Source organism: Panulirus ornatus, chromosome 33, assembly GCF_036320965.1.
Source record: "Panulirus ornatus isolate Po-2019 chromosome 33, ASM3632096v1, whole genome shotgun sequence".
NCBI lineage: Eukaryota > Metazoa > Arthropoda > Malacostraca > Decapoda > Palinuridae > Panulirus > Panulirus ornatus.
The window spans coordinates 11,933,007-11,950,738 of NC_092256.1; the positions used below are offsets into that span (position 1 = coordinate 11,933,007).

At 46.6% G+C, this 17,732-nt stretch overlaps 1 protein-coding gene across 1 annotated transcript in view; it reads left to right on the forward strand.

Moving 5' to 3' along the window:
* LOC139759459 (protein slit-like) overlaps positions 1–17,732 on the forward strand; it is a 1,061,304-nt gene that overhangs the window by 862,684 nt on the left and 180,888 nt on the right. The window contains 1 exon segment of the mRNA XM_071681610.1: positions 13,817–13,961. Within this exon segment, the coding sequence (XP_071537711.1) occupies positions 13,817–13,961 (145 nt within the window).

Here is a 17,732-nt window from a genome sequence, read left to right on the forward strand (position 1 = left end):
GCTGGGGTTATGATAGACGTGCTGGGGATATGGTAGACGTGCTGGGGTTATGGTAGACGTGATGAGGTTATGGTAGACGTGTTGGGGTGATGGTAGACGTGTTGGGGTGATGATAGACATGCTGGGGTTATGGTAGACGGTATATAAAGCGTAGATTATGGACTTTATGGGTTTGTAGATAGGCTGTGGTACAGTGTTACAAGCATGACTCTCCCTTGCCTGGGTTAATGGGTTGCCTTTACATGTATTCCAAGCGCCAGAGACAAGTATCTCTCTCCCCGTTTCCCCCTTGATGGAGATGGCTTCTTCCAGTCCCCCCCAAAAAAGTGGTGAAAACTAGAATTGCTAAACGTCATTGATCAGATGTATTGGGCCTCCCTCCACATCCATCCATTGCAGCATCGTTGTGCCAAGAGAGGATGAAGTGGCTATCCAGCGAGTCTCGTCCAGTTTAGCTGGAGGGTGAAATGTAATGGACTGGTGGGGTAGAATATTGTAACTTCTGGGTAAACGTAAACCACAAAATGGATGATGATTGTTGTCTCAAATGTATGGGCGTTATGTAGGGTGTAGAGACAACATCTTTGTGACGTATTTGAAAAACTTTTGTGTGAATTTTGGAGAAAGTAACGACCCCCCCCTCACACACACACACACACACACACACACACACACATTTTTTTCAACTTTGAACTTTAGAAATTAGCAAAAAAAAAAAAAAATAGAATATCAAATATGCGTAGCACGAGTTATATAAAACATCGTGCCATATTTAGTGAACAATGGCTGAGTTCTGGCCAGGTATTAGCAAAAAAAGTAAAAAAAAATTAAAAAACTGAAATGGCTTAGTAATAGCAAAAGAAGACAGGGAAATAACCTTTGACCCTAATGATTAAAAGGAGATCACTCAGATTACAAATTTGCATACATTGTATTGGGCTTGTGGAAACGTCTCTTTATATACATAATGATTCCCATGAATTGATCCAGTTGGTTAGGGTAAGTAGGCGAAAAACCAATGTCTTTGGCGGGGTTGTTTGATGTTTCGCCTCTCAAAACCCTCATATACCAGACCTTGATATATAAGAATATGATTTGGACTCGTACACCCGAGGCACATACCTACCAAGTGTCAAGCTGATCTATGATTATTTTCAATGAAAAAAAAAAAAGCGAAGTGTCTTACAAGTTGTGAAAGGTTTGAAGATGAATGATTTTGACCGCCTAAAACACGAGAGTTTCTCCACATGAGCTGGGGATTCAGTGACCAGAAATCAAAAGGAAGGACACTGTAATAATGACGTGGACATTGTAATAATGACGTGGACACTGTGATAATGACGTGGACACTGTAATAATGACATGGACACTGTGATAATGACGTGGACACTGTAATGATGACGTGGACACTGTGATAATGACGTGGACACTGTAATAATGACATGGACACTGTGATAATGACGTGGACACTGTAATAATGACGTGGACACTGTGATAATGACGTGGACACTGTAATAATGACATGGACACTGTGATAATGACGTGGACACTGTAATAATGACGTGGACACTGTGATAATGACGTGGACACTGTAATAGTGACATGAACACTGTGATAATGACGTGGACACTGTAATGATGACGTGGACACTAGTAATGACGTGGACATTGTAATGATGACGTGGACACTGTAATAATGGCGTGGACATTGTAATAATGACGTGGACACTGTAATAATGACGTGGACACTGTAATAATGACGTGGACATTGTAATGATGACGTGGACACTGTAATAATGACGTGGACTTTGTACTAATGACGTGGACACTGTAATAATGACGTGGACACTGTAATAATGACGTGGACACTGTAATAATGACGTAGACTCTGTAATAATGACGTGGACACTGTAATAATGACGTGGACACTGTAATAATGACGTGGACACTGTAATAATGACGTGGACTTTGTACTAATGACGTGTACACTGTAATAATGACGTAGACACTGTAATAATGACGTGGACACTGTAATAATGACGTGGACACTGTAATAATGACGTAGACACTGTAATAATGACGTGGACATGGTAATAATGACGTGGACTCTGTAATAATGACGTGGACACTGTAATAATGACGTGGACACTGTAATAATGACGTGGACATTGTAATAATGACGTGGACACTGTGATAATGACGTAGACATTGTAATAGTGACGTGAACACTGTGATAATGACGTGGACACTGTGATGATGACGTGGACACTGTAATGATGACGTGGACACTGTAATAATGACGTGGACAGAAGGTTTCGCGAGCTTTAGGTACCCTGGAATGTTGTTGGTGCGAAGACTACATTAGAAGACTGTATTACTTCATTCAACTCGTGGCAACACAATTACTCCACTGGCATCAGTTTTCAGTCGATAAACCTGTTCAAGGAGGTGAAGCAGATGTGAACCTCTTGTTAACATAGTTTCGATCCCTTTTATCTCCTTTTTAGATTTCGTCCTTCGTCGTATCCTGTTTTACCATCGGACAGCATTATCGCTCCTCATTGACACCATCCCATAGAATGTCCTCGGTAGTATACCTTCTACATACTTCACGGTGCTCCTCCGTCTTAGCTATTCTCCCTGCAAGCCGTTGTGCCGGAGGGAGAGGTGTGTGGGGTCGGTCGGTACCTTCTCCGATGCTCTCACGTTTCGTTACTCTGCAGGCCAGAAACGTAGGGTGCCCCAGGAAATAACCTCCTTGTGATAGACTAAGTTATCTCTCCCTCCCATCTACTCCAGTGTACCAGGTCTCACGTCAGTCTCTCCCGGAATAAAAGAGCGACACACAACCTTAATTTTAGGGAAGAGAAAGGAAGGAAGACACTGAATACATTACATTTCCCTCCACGAAGAGAGAGAGAGACACACACACATATAACTCATTAACTTCAAAGGTGTTGAGGTATCATTACGTCAACGTCTGAGGCAAGTACAAACTACAGATTTCATGAGAGACTTAATTAATCACGTTCTCTTATCTCCTAAGACAAGCAGGGATATCTGTGTGGGATAGCGTACGCTTGGCAGTTTGGCCCGCCTTCGAAACAGCGAGACATTAATTCGAAACAGCGAGACATTGATTCGAAACAGCGCGACATTGATTCGAAACAACGAGACATTGATTCGAAGCCGAGGTATAAGTCTCGAAGAGTATGTAAAGAGCTGGGTTTGTCTGCAGTGACAGAATGATGAGGAAAGCTGGGGCAACAGTTGAGCAAGAATGTGGCCTGATATTCACTCCGGGATAACACGGGGAACCCGAGACGAGCCATTTGTCTGGTGAGCGTGTTTACAAGACCAGTTGAGGCAGGTTATGGCGAGCTGGGAGGCTTTTTACCCCAAAAAAGAGGTGAAGGGTGGGCGGACTGGAGGGGTTAGGAATGTGTACTGGGCGTGGGCTGTGGTGTATGGGCGGGGTGGACGGGTGGCGGGACAAGGGAAGGTCGGTGTGGTGGATGTGGATGAGGTGGTGAAGCGATGTTGTCATCATTGTCCAACCCGCTCATCCTCAACTGTTCCCTTACGTGAAGACATGAAGATGAAATGGGGTGGAATATTACTCTCTCTCTCTCTCTCTCTCTCTCTCTCTCTCTCTCTCTCTCTCTCTCTCTCTCTCTCTCAAAACTTCTGTAATCCTCCTGTTTCATGGAATTCTGTATCGAACCCTTCCTTCTGTACCCTCCAGAATCTAATTTAGCCACCCTGTCTTTAAAAAAAAAAAAGAGGTATATATATATATTTTTTTTTACGAGATACAGCGACATCATTGTGGGCGTCGACCTCAGCTGAGTTGTAGGACGGACCCGAAACATATATGTACCATAAATATATTTTGATCACTCTTTATTTCCTCATGCCTTATGCATCATCTGCGACCTCTGCCTCTTTATAAGAGACAGGTTATTCTGCCTCCAATACTCAAATGATTATTTATTTTCCATCTCTCTCTACCTTAGTTTATATATATATATATATATATATATATATATATATATATATATATATATATATATATATATATATATATATATATATGATATATAAACCACAGGAAAACCACTTCTTTTCTATGGGTTTATGCACATACTAGACGACGCGCACCAAACACTTATCGTGTTTCATTTTCCCCGTGGACTCATAGGAAGATATATATATATATATATATATATATATATATATATATATATATATATATATATATATATATATATATGTGTGTGTGTGTGTGTGTGTGTGTGTGTGTGTGTGTGTGTGTGTGTGTGTGTGTGCGCGCGCGCGCTTTGTCTTTTTAGCTCTTTCTAATTTGATTTAAGTGGACTCATAGGAAGATATATATATATATATATATATATATATATATATATATATTGTGTGTGTGTGTGTGTGTGTGCTTCGTCTTTTTAGCTCTTTCTAATTTGATTTCAGCCTTGGTGTGGGAGAGGGTTTGTGGCCCCCCGTCACTCGAGCCTCCCTCATAATATTTGCTTCGTTAGATCACCTTCGTTTGGGTCAGACGTTGTCAGGTCACCTCCCTCATCATCGAGCCTCAGCCCAGGTGCCGAGCTGCACGGGATTCACGTCCTCAAACGCAAGGAATAGAGTGATTTGGAACGATGTGTTATACCGGGGTCGACGTGCTGTCAGCGGATTGAACCAGGGCATGTGTAAGCGTCTGGGGTAAACCATGGAAAGTTTTGTGGTGGCCTGGATGTGGAAAGGGAGCTGTGGTTTCAGTGCATTATACATGACAGGTAGAGACTGAGTGTGAACGAATGTGGCCTTGTCTTTTCCTAGCGCTACCTCGGGGAGCAGGAATGCTATTTCATGTGTGGCGGGGTGGCAACTGGAATGGATGAAGGCAGCAAGTTTGAATATGTACATGTGTATATATGTATATGTCTGTTTATGTATATGTATGTATACGTTGAAATGTATAGTTATGTATATGTGCTTGTGTGGGTGTTTATATACATACATGTGGATGTGGGTGGGTTGGGGTCATTCTTTCGCCTGTTTCCTTGCGCTACCTGGATAACGCGGGAGATGGCAATTAAGTATGATAGAGTTTGGTCTTGGACAATCGCATGTTTACCAAGTGGCGTCCTAGCTTCGTCTCTTCGATGTATATCAACTGACTTATATTTCTCTCTTGTGTCTCCCCTGATGATGTGATTACTACACGAAAGTGCACTTGGGCACTTATCGTGTTTCATTTTCCCCATGGACTTATAGGAATATCTTGATCACGCGAAAAATTGTGATCCTTTCCAATATATATATATATATATATATATATATATATATATATATATATATATATATATATACATATATATATATCCTTCTGTGTCCCCCCGGACGTCCGTATCATGGGAGTGGTGGTTGAGCGACTGTTTATGACAGGTGATTATTGTCTGTCTGTTTCCAACAGAAAGAGAAGAAAAAAAAAATGGCAAGGCACTTGTACGCCATCGATGACGTGTGTCGGGTGGAAGCAGATGACATTAATGGCCCGCCATTGTGGGTAATGAACCATGGGGTCATGTGCCACTCGGTGTCATGTGTTCTGTTACGCGTTGCCATATGTCATTTCCCTCTCTCTCTCTCTCTCTCTCTCTCTCTCTCTCTCTCTCTCTCTCTCTCTCTCTCTCTCTCTCTCTCTCTCTCTCTCTCGTATATGCTGTGCGTTATGGTGACTCTTGGTAGTCCTTTCGTTCCCTTGCCTCGTATTATCAGTCACCCAGAACGAACTAAGAGTTAATCTTATCAGTCTTCTGTTGAGAGGCAGTGAAATATAGAATTAAGCTCTGTTATACTTCTGTTGTGATCTCCTAGAGCCTGTGTTAATAGTTATAATTCAGTGCTTTGTGTCTCTATATAAATACGGACGCTTTCGGCGCGCTGTGTGTGTGTGTGTGTGTGTGTGTGTGTGTGGTGTGTGTGTGTTATGGGGGGTCTGTGAGGTACTCCTATGTTTGTCTGTTTCTGGACCTGTCTGGACTTTGTGTTCAGAGCCGAGATGGATGGCCAGAATTGGCACACAGCCCCGTCAACCCAGACCGGGCAAGATCACACTGCGGCAAGCACACACACCATACATATGTGTACGTCACCACCGAAGGTTCTCTGTATGGTTTGTGGTCAGTCCTCCCTCCTCCGTTGTCCGTCACAGACATTGGCTTCATGATTCAATTAAACTCTTGTCACAAAAAGCCACGAGTTTAATGAACGCCCTTTCTTATCCTGTGGGGGTGGTGGCGCGAATGTGGTACAGAGTGCAAGGAAGTGTCCAAGAACTGGGCCAGCCGTATTGTGAATTGATGGTGATGTTACGCATGTCCAGTTCACGGAAAGCGTTATAGAGTCATGTGAAGAAAAATAAAACTACTGCCGGCGTACTTTGCAGCACAGCCTCCCGTCCATTAAATACTTGTGTACCAGAAACTTTTTTTTCTTGGTTATTATACTTTGCCGAGTTACCGTCGTACCCTTATACTGGTAATACTGCCCACGCGCCATGGTGTATTTTGTAAAAGCTGTGACAGTCTGATGTACCTTTGCTTTCCCCCCCACACCAAATGAGATTCTGGTCTTAGGTGAGAGGGGAAATATGGCTGTTAAAAAGTTAGGTTCTGTGGTGGTAGGTGGTTGTCATGGCGACGGGAGACGCCACCTCCCAGCTGACTCCAAACACCTCCGCCGCCCTAGCCAGCCAGCCAACCATAACCCCCTCCCCCCATGGAGATCCTTCACCACAGTCTGTCCTATAGAACCTCCACGAGAACCTCACCACAGCCTATCCAACAGGACTAGTCCCTCCACAGCCCCTCCACCAGAACAACTCCACCAAAGTCCATCCACCAGAACAACTCCACCAAAGTCCATCCACCAGAACTACTCAGCGACTTCTTTGCTTAACCCACTCAACCACAGCACCTCCACCAGAACCACTCCGCCAGGATCCGTCCACCAGAACTACTGTACCCTCGTGTCAGAACCACTCCGCCAGGACCCGTCCACCAGGCTCCCTCCTCTAAGACCACGTACTGAGAGGCCATGTACGGTGCAGCAGGTTGCTGGTGAGGTGACAGTGTGTGGTGAGGTTGTTGCTTTGGTATTGTTGTGTTATTTGATCCTCCCGGGTCCAGCTCCGGTCTGCCGCTCATGCTCGTTGGCATGGAGATACACGACCCCTGCACCACCAACACCTCACGACCTCCCCCCCGCACCACACCACCACCACCACCACCCCTCATCACGACACCACCCTACCTCCTCCTGACGACCCTCTCCTCCTCCTCCTCCTCACGACCCCTCCCTACCACCATTATTCACCCATCACCTGACGACCCTCCCAGATCTCTCCCTCTCCCCCATCCACGTCCTTCATGCTAGTCTAGCAACCACCATCCCCGACGCCTCACTGATGAACACCAGGAGATGCAGGGAGCAGCGCGTGGCACACACACACACACACACACACACCCTGGCTACCGGCTTCACACTGGACACATTCCTGCCCTGGAGGAAGATGTAAACTCTGGCGTTCCTCCTCTCGCATGAGCCACCCTCAGCGAACGATCAATCGGAATCGACTTTATTGTCTAGTCCTCTTGCATGTCCGTCGACTACATCCACTCGAGTGAGTAACTGGAGGCGCAAGGTGCTGTATGAGTGGCTCTCTACGTCACTCATCAGGCACTTCAGAGTCAGCGTGGGCGACAACCACTTGAAAACCTCTTGCCACCCGTGATGATCACGCCCACCAACAACGGGGTTGCGAGGAACGCGCCCCTGGCGCTGCCCCTGTAAGGCTCAGGGCGTGGTCCTGGCCGCCGTAGCGAGCGTCGTCCGGTGGCTTGCCATCATGGACGCAGTAGTCGTCTGGACGCTGCAGGGGCTCCCACCCAGATTCTGCTTGGCTCTGTTTTTGCGCCTGGGTCCCTCTCGCTTTGGTCACACCATCCACCCTGTCCCTTTGTTGTTGTCTCTGACCCTCTCTACCCCCCTCTTCTTCATGGTTATTCAGTCATTTATCACAGTCTTGTTGTTCCCCCGCCTCCCTCCCTGCCTCCTTCCTCCCGCCACTCTATATACTTTACCCAGGGTGACTGTAGCTCGTAGTAACAACTGCTTTTGGTATACAACAAACGCTCATTTACGCCAGCGTGCTTTTCTCACTGTGTGTGTGTGTGTGTGTGTGTGTGTGTGTCTTGAGTACGGCATACTTTTAGGCAGTTGCTGAGGTCTTGTGGCCGTACCGGATGCTCTGGACCAAGCTGCCCATCTTGCTCCTTTGCATAGTGAGGCTATTCGTGGCCACGACCCTGTATAGACAGCACATCAGTTCCCAGCGTACAGGAAGCAAAAATACCTGGGTAGTTTAGCACTTTCATCGTCTCGGCGTGACGTAAAAAGAGAGGTGTTCCCCTCCTCCTCCAGTATCCCTAGGATATCTTTTTTTTTTATGGGCACTTAAAAAGAAAATGGGTTGGGGCATCTGTGTTGCAGTTTGTGTTACAACGTTTAAACCAGTTTTGCTAATAGTCGTGATTTAGTTTGGCGGTCGTTATCCTCCCTCTTCCTCTTCCTCCTCCTCCTCCTCCTCCTCCTCCTCCTCCTCCTCCTCCTCCTCCTCCTCCTCATCTTGCACCAGAGCTGTGATGGCGACCTGGACACGACTGTTCTATATGGCAGGGCGGACGAGACCAGCGCTAATGTTTCTGTGGGGGGTTTCTGATGGCGCCGCGATGTCCCATTGCCATACGCTATACAGAGTCACAGTACCTGACAAATTGCTTCTCTCAGGGAGGGCTAAAAAACTCTGGCTTTGTTTGATCTGCTTCGCGGCTCGTTGCTCCATGTGTGTGGCTAGTGACCAGACGAGTGATACATGTGTGTCTCTGTACTGAATAGATGGTCTCTCTTTACCTACTTAGTGTTACTTGTATATTACTTCCTTGTCTGTGTAGATGAGTATTGACCCCATCCTGCTTATGTCTTTGCATTGAGTACATGGGGGTCCCTCAGAGTACATGGGTTCCCCAGAATACATGGGGCCCTCAGCTCTGTACTGAATAGATGGGGCCCTTTACCCACTTAGTGTTACTTGTATATTACTTCCGTGTCTGTTTAAATGAGTATTGACCCCATCCTGTTTGTGTCGTTGCATTGAGTACATGGGGGTCCCTCAGAGTACATGGGGCCCTCAGAGTACATGGGGCCCTCAGCTCACCTCTGGAACTTGCTTTAAACACACCTGATGAAGAATCTCTGGTGTTTGTGTAGCTACATACACTCAAGTTTCTCAAGTCTTGGCCACGCCTTAGGTAGAGGGGAGGTCAATATAGCTAGTCATCTAACTGCCTCGGTTGTGTCAGCAGTGACTGTGGCCAGGTAGGGATGCTCAGGTACGGTTCCTCGCGTTATCGAAGTCAAGGGAACTCAAGTGTCATGAGACGGACCTCGGAGTTATGGTAGAGAGCTCGGCTCTTCCACGTGCAGGGCGGCAGAGAGGTGTGTGTGTGTGTGTGTGCACCATTACACTGAAGCGGCGTCCCCCTCCTCTTTCTCTCTCTCTGTCATGTCTGAACCTCGATGGAGGTATACTCTCTCTCTCTCTCTCTCTCTCTCTCTCTCTCTCTCTCTCTCTCTCTCTCTCTCTCTCTCTCTCTCTCTCTCTCTCTCTCTCTCTCTCTACCGACTTAGGAGGGAGTTACGGCACATCTTGTCCTTGGTGTCCTCTGCTCCTTCTCTCCATGCCAGAAATTGGCCCGTCTTGGTGAGCAGCGTGTGTGTGTGTGTGTGTGTGTGTGTGTGTGTGTGTGTGTGTGTGTGTGTGTGTGTGCGCCTACCTCACCATTAATGAGCCCTGGTTTGGAGGTTCTGGCCGCTGCTTACACGAGGACTGTGTCCGTGCATACGTCACTACGGCCAGAGGAGCAGATGGGCGTTGGTATACACTCTCTCTAGCCCTCCGTGCCGTAAGGGTGATAGATCCCATACTATAGTACCTACTACTGATCTATCAAACACAACGCTCCTCCTTGAGGCTTTGAGCTATAATGCTCCCATCTAGTGAGATTAGCACGGTTGTATTTTTTTTTTTTTCATGTCATCCCAGGATGTCTCTCGTGCTCTCGAGGCCTGAACAGGTATATTCAATTTTGCAGGTAACCCTCGGCCATTATGCTTCGATCCTCACTAAACAGGATAATCCACATTCTTGCCCCTCCTCCCATCTTGCCCCGCCTCGCCCACTCTTCTCTCCCTCTCTTCTCTCCCTTCCAGACGCTTTTCTTCCTCCCATTTTCGTGTGATCCACGTCTGCTGGTAAAGTTTGTCCCTTCATTTTTCGTCTCTTCGTCTCTGCTTATGATGGTCGCAGCAACCGTGAGAGTTACGTCTTCTTCAGTGTGTGTGTGTGTGTGTGTGTGTGTGTGTGTGTGTGTGTGTGTGTGTGTGTGGGAACACTCCCTCCCATCGTTGGAGTTTCATGCCCGTGCTTGCTTTCCCTTCAGATCATGTCCATTTTGATGCTTTCTCGTCTTCAAGAACTCTTTATCTATCTCTTCCATTCCAGTGTAGTAACAGATCCATCCCAGCCTTAGTCTCCCATCCCAGCTGACCAGGTCCGTCCTGCCCCTTCCTGTTCTGTCATCCGAGAGTGTCACTTGTCTCCCTTCCCACTGTATTGGTGGCTCCTTTCCATCACTCCTCCCATCCCAGCTGGGTCGGATCCACCCGTCACCCTCCCATCATCCCAACAGCTGTTTTCACCACCCCCCTTCCTTCTCATATATTCAACCCGGTGTATCCACCCTTCCCATTCCGTTCCAGGCGATCCCTTTCCCGTCTCAGGTAACTCCCTAACCCCTCTATCCTTCCCAGCAGATCCCTCCCTCCCACCCCGCCCTCTAGTATGGCTCGCAGTGCGGGAATCGGAGGAGGAACTCAACCAGTGTGTTCATGGGGGCGCTAAGTGGCGGTTAGAGACAGGATAGGGGTGTCAAGGGGGGTGTTGGTGTGTGGGGAGGAGAAGTGTGAGGTTCCACTTTGCTAATGCCACGTCCCTGAGGTTGTGACTGCGGCTTCCAACCTCCAGGAACAGCGGGTGGAGGTGGTTTGGGGTAGTAGGAGGCAGGGCGGACGAGAACAGTTCGACCAGGTGAGTGCGGAGGATCAATCCAGGGGTGACGGAAGGAGACGGAAGAGTTAGAGGAAGTGTGGAAGACCCCAGGGGAGTTTAAAGAAGGCTTTCGAGAGGGGTCGAGAAAGGCAAGGGAGTGGGAGGCGGTGCCAAGTGGGCCCCGGGGTGATGGTACCGGACGCGTGGACTTTAGGCTCGTGGAGGGAGGGGCTGGTCCGTCGGAAGATATTGGGGTGGAGGGGGAAGGGGTTGTGTCGGAGCTTAGGTGTAGGGGGTGAGGTAGAAAGGGACGGGATGGCCAACGAGAGGGTAGCCACGATGGTTGGCCGTCATCCATGCCATAGCTCGAGATGAATACTATTTGAAACCCGTCGGACGTAATGTTACGCTGGGGCTGTTGACGCTGACATGTGACACCCTGGTTATACTACCGTGCCTCTGTGGTGTTGCTTGCCTGCCGTGTGTCGTAAGGTCATGTATTTAACCTGTCATGTTGTAAGGTAAACAGGGTGACAAGTAGACCCGCTGAGAAGTAATGTTACAGTTTCTGTCGATTTGCATATGAGTTTGATACCCTGCCGGATGTCCCGATGTGTTTATATTGGTTCTTATGAGTTGGACTTGTGCCAGTGTTGTTGTATGTAGAGATTTGCATCTGGGAAAGTCTTAGAAGTGGGAGATCATACAGTAAAGTGTTCTGTATTAGATCGCTACCCGCACCCTCACTTCAAGACCCGTGCATTAACCTCCCTCACCATCCCATTCATAAGCAAATTAAAACAGCCATGATGACATCACACACACACCCTTGCTCAAGACCAACCTTCACATGGAACCACTCACTCGCCTCTCTTCCTACTCGCACACACTCTCACACACGCCAGCTTTTCAACTTAATGTGGTTGGATATGGATCACCTTTGTACCACAGATATATTTTTTTTTTTACAAAGTTAAACAGCTGATTAAGTTTCCAAGGTAGGGAGCATAGTTCAAGGTCACAACGTATTGTTTACTGAGGGCACACAGTATCTGGAGAAATGGCTGTTGGATGTGGACCAAACAAACGATGCACATATTAGGCAGTGAGTTCTGTCGCATTTTGGCTTTCGGATTTAGGATCAGAGGTAAGACGCGTCGTCTTGTTTTAGGTTAGGGACGTCATGATATTTTTTTTTAGAACGTAATGTTTGATGATGTTTCCCCCAGAGACTGGATCCAGGTGTAGAAGCCATGAAGGTCATCGTCTTCGTGTGTGTGTCGGTCCACAATTCTCCTTCCACGAAGCAGTTTGTAAACCTCCTTGTGACGTCGTTGCTTCCTGTTGCTTGGTGCTGTTGCTGCCTGCCTCGCAAATGTTGTGTCTAGACTGTTGAATTATAGGTGTTCCAAGGCTTAACTCCCACTGGTTTAGCGTATATTGAAAAAGAAATAGAAATGATGGCTACGATTGTAATCAGTTGACGTTATGTAAAAGCCTCCACAGCATCGTATTTAATACTGTGTTATAATTCATTTTGGTGACGTCTATCCTACGTCTGGTAGCGTTAATTCATCTCATCAGCACGTGGAATTATTTATGAAATTTCTCCGTGAATGGTTTTTAAGGGCATATGTGTGTGGCGTTTGTCATGTTCTATCCAATAACCTCTCCACTGTTTCCTGCGTCCAGGCCTCTAACTATCTAACGCAGAATTCCCACGATACAATCAGAATGGAGGCCTTTGTGTACGTAATTATTACTGTGATGATCAGATACCACAACACAGTAGCCAGCACGGGACAGTGATCGCATGTGTTGTGGTCGTTCGGTCAAATCTCGTCCAGCTTTGTTTATGAACATTATCAATATTCCACTGGGGCTCTGGGAGGAATGATCACACGGTACAGTTAACTAACTGTCTCGTGTCTCGCCACGTACTGCTGATTGAAAGGTTATGACTATAATCGCTTCTTTCGTGTATGTGAGAATTTTGCCATGATATTAGTGAAAATTGTCTTGTCTCTGGTGTCCCTACTCAGGGTTCTCTCAAATCGCCCACTATTCTCTCCTCTCTCAATTATCCTCCAACCTCTTACCTTATTCAGTCTTATGCCAGTGATTCCACTCTGTATATATCAACCCACTTTCCCTTCGCTTCGAATGGCAGTTCTCGTTCTTTTTCTCGGACTGAACATATTTCCACTCTTGCTCCGGAGCTGTGTAGCATCCATGTATGGGGTAGCAGACACATGGTTAACTGCGACAGTGCATAAACGTAGTTTCTTCTTACTTGTCCTTCTGTATGTCACTCGTTTCATTGAATTACAGAAAACTTCAGAACTCGGCAAAATTCTCTTTGATTTTCCATCGCACGACATGGCCACGATTGGACGATGTCTTCCCTATGCCAGGTCGGCTTTTCTTAAAAAAAGAATGAAGATGTATGAAGACAGTACCTTGTCTTCATAAGTGTCAGCAGAAATGTAATGGTGACCCTTTTTTAAGTGGTGTGTGCAGCACGGTCATATTTTGGAAGAGTTAATACGGGCTTAGCGCCGTGTAGGGTGTATCCACCTGGTGACATGATGTAGCAATACATGTGTGTGTGTCTCTTGTGTGTTTACAGGTGGTGGGCGGCGGGAGGAGGGCGCAACCTGCCCAGTGCCACCGCTCTGCCCGGACAACTGCCGCTGTGCTGAGGGCATTGTTGACTGCAGGGACCGAGGCTTCACAAACGTCCCCCTTCACATCCCCGAGGACACCACCGAACTGTGAGTACTCCGCTCCTCTCGCTCTCTTGATTGTACACAGTCGTGAGTCAGCAGTGGTACAGAGGCCACTCAAGTCATGATTCCACTATCCAAATAGTTTATATATCTAATGAAAAGGAGAGGTTCCCCATCCACCGACCTCTGCCACCTCTTCTTTTCATGATTTATATAAACAGTTTGAGGCCACTCTGTATCACTCTGTACGTCTGATCTTGTGTACACGTTGTTATCCCCCTGACTTTCCTTTCCACAGCTTCAAAGCCTCATCATCGGGCGCATTTGATAACCAGATTACATGTTCGGCGGGACACACTATTTCTAAGGTTCTGCCTTCAGTGTGCCACGTCAGGCTGAGGGTTTTTTGTTGGTATTATCAGGAGGGTTGGTGAGGAAGGGTGAAGGGTTGGTGAGGACCTGAGAGGTTTGGGAGAGAGGATTATGTCTGACATGTGATCGATGTGGATCACTGTAAATGAGGCTTTGTTTGAGGTAAGGTCTGGGATTCTTCATGGGGTGTGTGAGTACTGGAAGTTGATACTATTTCTTGCTTGTAGTTGATATATGTAGTCTTGCTATATATTTTTTTCTTTTCATGATGTTTCATATGTTATGTTCAAGTTACATATTAGTCATTCCTCTACATATCATTATTATCATCATTGTCATCATCATCATCATCATCAGAGGTCATTATGTTACTGTTTACATATCTTCGGCCGCATCAGGCTTGCCTACTTAGCACCTCAGGCCTACCCTTTACGACGCCAGGCCTACCCATAAGCACCTCCAGGCCTACCCATAGCACCGCCTGGCCCCGCCTATAGCCCTGCCTGACGTTGGTCTGGTCGATACAATGCCGGGTAATTCGCCCAGTAAGACCCGCGGCTGATCAGTCGGGAGTGGTGCCCTTACTTTATCTAATCCTCTGCCCGACCCAGGGATTTGGTGCGTACACAAATAAGGTTCTCTAGGCGGCCCTCGACGGCATTTCTTGCCGTTCTTCTGGATCTAGTTCGCCGACCGAAAACCCTTCGGGATTACAGGTTCTCTCGTCCGACTTTACTGCTCCTGTAGATGATGTGGTGGACGAACTAGATTTGGGGGAGAGGGACCTCCTTTGTATTCTGTATTTGAATCATTGCTTGCAAGTGAGACCATGGTGGGCAGTGGGTAGGTGTGTGGCTCTTAGGGGAGTGCTGGGGAGCCAGCCACCACCACCCGACCCTCTGTCAGCCATGCATTGTTCCGTCGGTGTGTGGAGCGGGAGGGGCGCTCCCTCCTCTCTCTGTCCTTCCCTCCTGACTACCCTCCCACTTCGCTTTAATCCTCCTCTCCACGCTTCCTAAGCTACCCCCCTTTTCCTCTCTCAAACCCCCCCCACGCCCCGCTCCGCACCCTCCCCCTTATTTATCTCATCCTCCACTTGTCCTTCCCTCGCTTAACCTTTCCCGGTTCCGCTCCTTTCACACTACTTACCATCGGTTATTGCTTCCACTCCAGTATTCTTACCGTCCCGTCTCCTCCCACATTCCCGTTGCCCCGTCTCCCTCCACTCTCCCGTTGTCCCGTCTCCTCCCACCCTCCCGTTGCCCCGTCTCCCCCCACCCTCCCGTTGTCCCGTCTCCTCCCACCCTCCTACCTGTTCTCCCGCATCTCCCCCCTCGCCTACCTGTTCTCCCGCATCTCCCATCTCGAATCTCATGTACCAGACCATAGCTGGCGTACTCGGTATTGAGGCTGTTACACCTCCCTCCACACCCGTGGCTTCCCCTCACTTCTACCCCTACATCCCATTCCCCACTATCGGTTCTTCCCCTCACACCCCTCCTCCCTCGACCCAGACATACATAACCCCCAAGCCTCATGCGATGTTTGGAGTTATCAGATTTACGTTACAAGTGTCGCGGGAGGGTCGGTATCTCTTAGCCATCAGGGGCAACCCCCAACACGGGGGCCGGCTCGAAGCCCTTGGCCTCCACGCCCAACATTCCCCGTGAGGCCTTCGGCGGCGGTCTCCGCGCTCTTTGAAGTCCACTTGATTCGAGCTCCACCGACGCTAATTCGCCCTATAAAACCCACGATGTTCTTTTGCCGTTCCCTCCTCCTCCTCCTCCTCCTCCCAGAGAGCTTTCTACCGACGATCGGTCACATAGATTAAAAGTCTAGAGTGGCGTTCTTCGTGAGTTGGGGGAGGAGGAGGAGGTTGGCGACGAGGTTAAAAGACGGTCTTAGGTGGACTAACAACAGCGAGGCTGGGATGCTACAGGGTTTAGTGAGGGTTTGGTTTATCTGGTTTGGCAGCGGAGGAGGGAGTTAAGTTGTGATCAAATCTGACCCCGTCGCAACCTTGTTGAGTCTTCTCATGAATTCCAAGTATCGACACAGCGAGAACTAGGAGAAAAAAAGAGAGAGAAAAAAAGAGAATCGTCAGAAAAGTCTTGTAAAACAGGAAACTAACAGACGTAAAAAGAGAATCGTCAGAAAAGTCTTGTAAAACAGGAAACTAACAGACGTAAAAAGAGAATCGTCAGAAAAGTCTTGTAAAACAGGAAACTAACAGACATAAAACAAGAATCGTCAGAAAAGTCTTTTAAAACAGGAAACTAACAGATGTAAAACAAGAATCGTCAGAAAAGTCTTTTAAAACAGGAAACTAACAGATGTAAAAAGAGAATCGTCAGAAAAGTCTTTTAAAACAGGAAACTAACAGATGTAATAAGAGAATCGTCAGAAAAGTCTTTTAAAACAGGAAACTAACAGACGTAAAAAGAGAATCGTCAGAAAAGTCTTGTAAAACAGGAAACTAACAGACGTAAAAAAAGAATCGTCAGAAAAGTCTTGTAAAACAGGAAACTAACAGACGTAAAAAGAGAATCGTCAGAAAAGTCTTTTAAAACAGGAAACTAACAGATGTAATAAGAGAATCGTCAGAAAAGTCTTTTAAAACAGGAAACAAACAGACGTAAAAAGAGAATCGTCAGAAAAGTCTTGTAAAACAGGAAACTAACAGACGTAAAAAAAAGAATCGTCAGAAAAGTCTTTTAAAACAGGAAACTAACAGATGTAAAAAAAGAATCGTCAGAAAAGTCTTTTAAAACAGGAAACTAACAGATGTAAAAAGAGAATCGTCAGAAAAGTCTTTTAAAACAGGAAACTAACAGATGTAAAAAAAAAGAATCGTCAGAAAAGTCTTTTAAAACAGGAAACTAACAGACGTAAAAAAAAAGAATCGTCAGAAAAGTCTTTTAAAACAGGAAACTAACAGATGTAAAAAAAGAATCGTCAGAAAAGTCTTTTAAAACAGGAAACTAACAGATGTAAAAAGAGAATCGTCAGAAAAGTCTTTTAAAACAGGAAACTAACAGACGTAAAAAAAAAGAATCGTCAGAAAAGTCATGTAAAACAGGAAACTAACAGACGTAAAAAAAGAATCGTCAGAAAAGTCATGTAAAACAGGAAACTAACAGACGTAAAAAAAAAAGAATCGTCAGAAAAGTCTTTTAAAACAGGAAACTAACAGACGTAAAAAAAAAATGAAAGAAAGAGGAAGAAGAGATAGATTAAGAAAGAACCAGTCATAGGTCTTGTATTTCGTGTTGAAACGAAGGTTGATATCATCACATATCAGCGAGAGGTCGAGTTAGTATCGCTGGTCCTCTTGACGTCTGGGGTCGTCGCCACAGTCGTTTTAGAATCTTTAGTCCGTCTGAGAGGGATCACCTCCTCCTGCCACGTGCGCCTCATTAGACACCTAATTAAGGTATTTTATCC